General features: G+C 51.3%; 1 protein-coding gene across 1 annotated transcript; it reads left to right on the plus strand.

Moving 5' to 3' along the window:
- Nucleotides 1–669: 669 nt before the first annotated feature.
- Nucleotides 670–2,874, plus strand: LOC102766793 (disintegrin and metalloproteinase domain-containing protein 21-like). Its single transcript, XM_006776606.1, has one exon. The coding sequence runs from the start codon at nucleotides 670–672 to the stop codon at nucleotides 2,872–2,874; it is 2,205 nt and encodes a 734-aa protein (XP_006776669.1).
- Nucleotides 2,875–4,578: the final 1,704 nt, after the last annotated feature.

Below are 4,578 nucleotides of genomic sequence, written 5' to 3' on the forward strand. Positions count from 1 at the left end.
TTGTCTCTGGGCCTCCACAGAATTTAATAATAAAATGTACCTCTGTAGTTGTCACTGCAGTTCAGCCTCTGCTTCGGCAGGGTGCTGTAACCGTAGTCGCTGGCCAGCTCAGGTTTAAGACCCAATTGGAGTTGGTGGTCTTATTCTCGCGAATGTTGGTCCACAACACAATGAGTGGGAAACATCGATCAGCTGCCTCCTGCACACCTTCTACTGGAGATGTGCCCGAAACCAAGGTACATGCCCTTGACCAGAATCGAACCTGGGACCCTTCAGTCCGCAGGCCGATGCTCTATCGACTGGGCCAAACCGGTCAGGGCAACGGTTGGGAATTTAACTTTGCTGTAATTACATAACATGTGTGCAAGTAGCTAGAGGGAAGCCTGACATGTATGCAATGGAGACATGGGTCTGCTTCCTTGTCTCTTATTTCCACCTCAGCATTCACAGACAGGGTTCCCACCTCCCCCACCTCCACCCAAGCTGAATGCCTGTCCAGCCCCACCCACTGCCACACCCTGTCATTGTTGCCTCAGTTGCCCCAGCCAGGGTAGGTTTTCTGTCATTATGCCCTTGGCAGGAAGTGGCCACAGCAGATGGTGGGGACCAGGCTTCACTGAGGATCTTCCCTCTCTCCGTTCCCATCGACGATTCTCCCCCACTGAGGGCATGAGGCTGGCAGGCGGCCCCGTCACCCTGAGGACACCCCTCTTGCTGCTTGGGCTCTGGGTGGTGATGGCTCCCACCCAGTGTTCTCAAGGTCGCCCCTCCTGGCGCTACATCTCCTCCGAGGTGGTGATTCCCAGGAAGGAGCTGCACCACAGCAAAGCCGTGCGGGCAGCAGGCTGGCTCTCCTACAGCCTGAGGTTTGGGGGCCAGAGACACGTCCTCCACATGCGGCGCAAGAGACTCTTTTGGCCTGGACAGGTGGTGATGATGACTCAGGATGACCAGAGAGCCTTGCAGGTGGACTACCCCTTTTTCCCTCTCGACTGTTACTACCTGGGCTACCTGGAGGATGTCCCTCTCTCCATGGTCACCGTGGACACGTGCTATGGGGGCCTGGAAGGCATCATGAAGGTGGATGACCTTGCCTATGAAATCAAACCCCTCAAGGATTCCCAGAGGTTTGAGCACACCATTTCTCAGATCGTAGCCGACACACACGCCATAGGACCCATGTCCAGTCTGGGACACAAGGCTGAGAGGTACCCACTGTTCTCTGACCCGAAACCCAGTGCAGCCTCCAGGATCAGCAGTAAGATCTATGCATCCCACAGTGGAGCTATGAAAGGCTGTCTTATGTGTGCCCATTCCATTTATACTCTGTACAACAATGTGTCACTGTGTGCCCAATACCTGGTACATATAGGTAGTATAATAGACGCCATGTTCAGAGGTCTTAATCTGAGGTACTACATCGGCCTCATTGTCATTTACAATCAGGGAGAGCCAGCCGATATGAACAATTATGCTGTGCCACGGGGTCCATTTGCTCAGAATTATGCTGACAAAATTTTTAGGCCTTATGACACATATCCAGCCTTAATTGTGAAAAGAGATGGACCCCATGAGCTTGATTTTAAACCAGTTACATACTCGCTGTGTGGGCATAAAAATCTGATCTTTCTAGGTCAACTATCCAGACATTATTTACTGTTATCAATTATAGCCTCCCACCATATAGGGACCTCTTTTGGTCTGTGGTTAGATTCAATGGACTGTGTTTGCCAGAGAAGGGCCACCTGCATCATGTACAGATACCCTGTATTGACAGATTCATTCAGTAACTGCTCCTTTGTACACACACAACATGTACTTAATAATAATATACAACGCTGCCTCTTCAAAGAAAGAGGGCCGCTGGCATATTCAAACAGTAGCCTGACATCCATTCGATGTGGAAACTCTGTGGTGGAAGACAAAGAGCAGTGTGACTGTGGGACCTTCAAGCAGTGTTACAGCAACACATGCTGTGAAAGTGACTGCAGCTTCACACCTGGGAGCATCTGTAACAGAGAAACGTGCTGTGCAAACTGCACCCACTCGCCTGCAGGGACACTCTGCAGACCGATCCAGAACATCTGTGACCTTCCGGAGTACTGCCTGGGGAAGGACACGAGGTGCCCCAGTGACTTTTATCTGCAAGATGGAACCCCGTGCACTGAGGACGGCTACTGCTATCAGGGCAATTGTACCGACCGCAGTATGCACTGCAAGGAGATCTTTGGGGAGGGGGCGCTGAGCGCGCCAGACGTCTGCTACAGCATAAATAAAAAGGGCCACCGATTTGGACACTGTAAAGTTACTGATGAATACCAGCCAAAAGGTTGTGCGGACGCTGACGTTATGTGTGGACGCCTACAGTGTGTCAACGTCACTCATCTGCCTCGGTTGCAGGAACATGTGGGCTTCCATCACTCAATCATAGGGGGGTCCTTGTGTTTTGGCGTGGGTGCACACCGTGCGACAGATACAACTGATGTTGGTGCTGTGAGACCTGGTACTCCCTGCGGCGGTGGAAACTTTTGTCTTCAGGGCTTCTGCAATGCTACTCTGGCGGCCATCGACTACAACTGTCCCCCTTCGAAATGCAACTACAGGGGCGTGTGCAACAATAACAGGAACTGCCATTGCCATGTAGGCTGGGACCCTCCCCTGTGCATTAACCATGGTGCAGGAGGGAGTGTGGACAGCGGACCCCCTCCAAGAAGAAGGCGGTCAGTGAGGGCAGGAGATATGTCACTGGTGTATTTGAGAGTCGTTTTTGGTCGCATGCTTGCCCTCATAGCTGCCCTCCTCTTTGGCGTAGCCACGAATGTGAGAACTATCCAGACCACTACAGTCACTGAAGTGAAAGTTCGTGGAAAGTAAACAGCAAGTCAGCCTTCCGACCCCTGGACAACTCAGGCAACATGAAGAAACACCTGAAAAAAGTCACCATAACCAGCTGGCAGAGCTCAAGGCCACACTTCTTAGAAGCTGCAGGAGTCCTGCCCCACATCCAGCATGAGCGCAGTACGGGCATTTTGATACCAACTCTCTCTGACACTTCGCTGGCCAGCGTCTGCAATAAAACCTGAGCACTGCATGTTGGTGTCCTGTTCAACTCTTGTAGGTCTGTAAGAGCTCTGAGTGAACCCCAGGATCGGGGCTGGAGAGGAGACCTGGTCAGCAGCTGGGCTTGTGCTGTGGACGCCTGTCCCAGGATTAGTGACAGTAGCCACAGGTTCCTTTAGGACCAATTCCTGTCAGTTCGCCACAGTCATGCCCTTCAGCACCGAGTGACCCTCAGTCCCTAGGTCAGGTCTTTTCTAAACAGGTTGGGTTCAGGGCAATGGTGTAGGGCGTGGCTATAGGGTTAAGCCTAGGACCGACCTGTTGGCAAAGCCACAGACAAGTCCCAGCTTAGAGGGCTCAGTCCTCTTAGCAGAATTAGGCTTGGCCTTATGACACCCCCTAGATCTTATCTGGGTAGCTAATGGGCTGTGGGAGGTGCAGAAAGTGCTGCCAAAACAAATGAAACTCACAGGATCACTGTACACAAGGTGAACACTACCTTGTTTACCTCTGACTATAAAATTAAAGCTCAGCTTGCCTCTGGATCTCTCTCTGTGGCCTCAGCCAGGCACAGGAAGATCCACCTCAGCCCAGCTTATTCTCTCTGTCTGTCATTTCTTCACCCTTTCACCGCCCTCACTCAGGCTTTCAACCCTTAGCTGAGCTGGCTCGGCACATGTGGTGCCCAACGTTGGGCCTGAGTTCAGGGGAACTGCAGTTTTCAGGTGAAAGGACTCCCAGTGAAGCACGTACAGAAAACAAGAAGGAAGGTAAGCAGCGAAGTTCAGTGCTATAACTAGGTGTAAAACATGGGAAATTCAGGATCGCTGCAAAAGAATTATACATATCCATGCTTAAGGCTATACTCCAAGCACAGGGCTGTTCTGTGAGGTATGAACAGCTTTTTGAGTTGTTGGGTTTTGTGAGTAAAACCTGCCCATGGTTTTCTGAGGAGGGAAAGGTAAATATAGAGGCATGGGAGAAGGTAGGAAAACAACTTAAAGATCATTATATAGCCGTAATTGGTTTGGCTCAGTGGATGGAGCGTCGGCCTGCGGACTGAAGGGTCCCAGGTTTGATTCCGGTCAAGGGCATGTACCTTGGTTGCGGGCAGCCCTCCAGACAATGTGCTTCCTCCCAAATATGAGCGAGGATTGGAGGAAGCAAGGGAACAGTGCCAGCAGGTTTGGGATGATGGGGATCTGATGCAAATATTTGGAGAGCTTACTGTTGCTCATAAGCCTCTCCTTTTACCCCCTAAACAGGCAGCTAGAAATGAAAGTCAAGGGCTACAGGGAGTGGAAACAAGCAGCCTGGACTACATTCAGGATGCAGGAGAGGAAAGCAATTGGGTAAATGACTGATGTTGATGATAATCCAATGTCCCCTAGGCAGGGAAACTTCAAGTGGGGCCAGCCCCATCCCCACCAAACAGTAGGGTACTTATCCTTAACCCCACTGCAGCCTTTCCTACTGGCTCAGTAAACCTTTATCATGCCACCCTGGGAAGCTCAGCAT

This window comes from Myotis davidii, unplaced genomic scaffold (assembly GCF_000327345.1).
Source record: "Myotis davidii unplaced genomic scaffold, ASM32734v1 scaffold6389, whole genome shotgun sequence".
NCBI classification, from domain to species: domain Eukaryota; kingdom Metazoa; phylum Chordata; class Mammalia; order Chiroptera; family Vespertilionidae; genus Myotis; species Myotis davidii.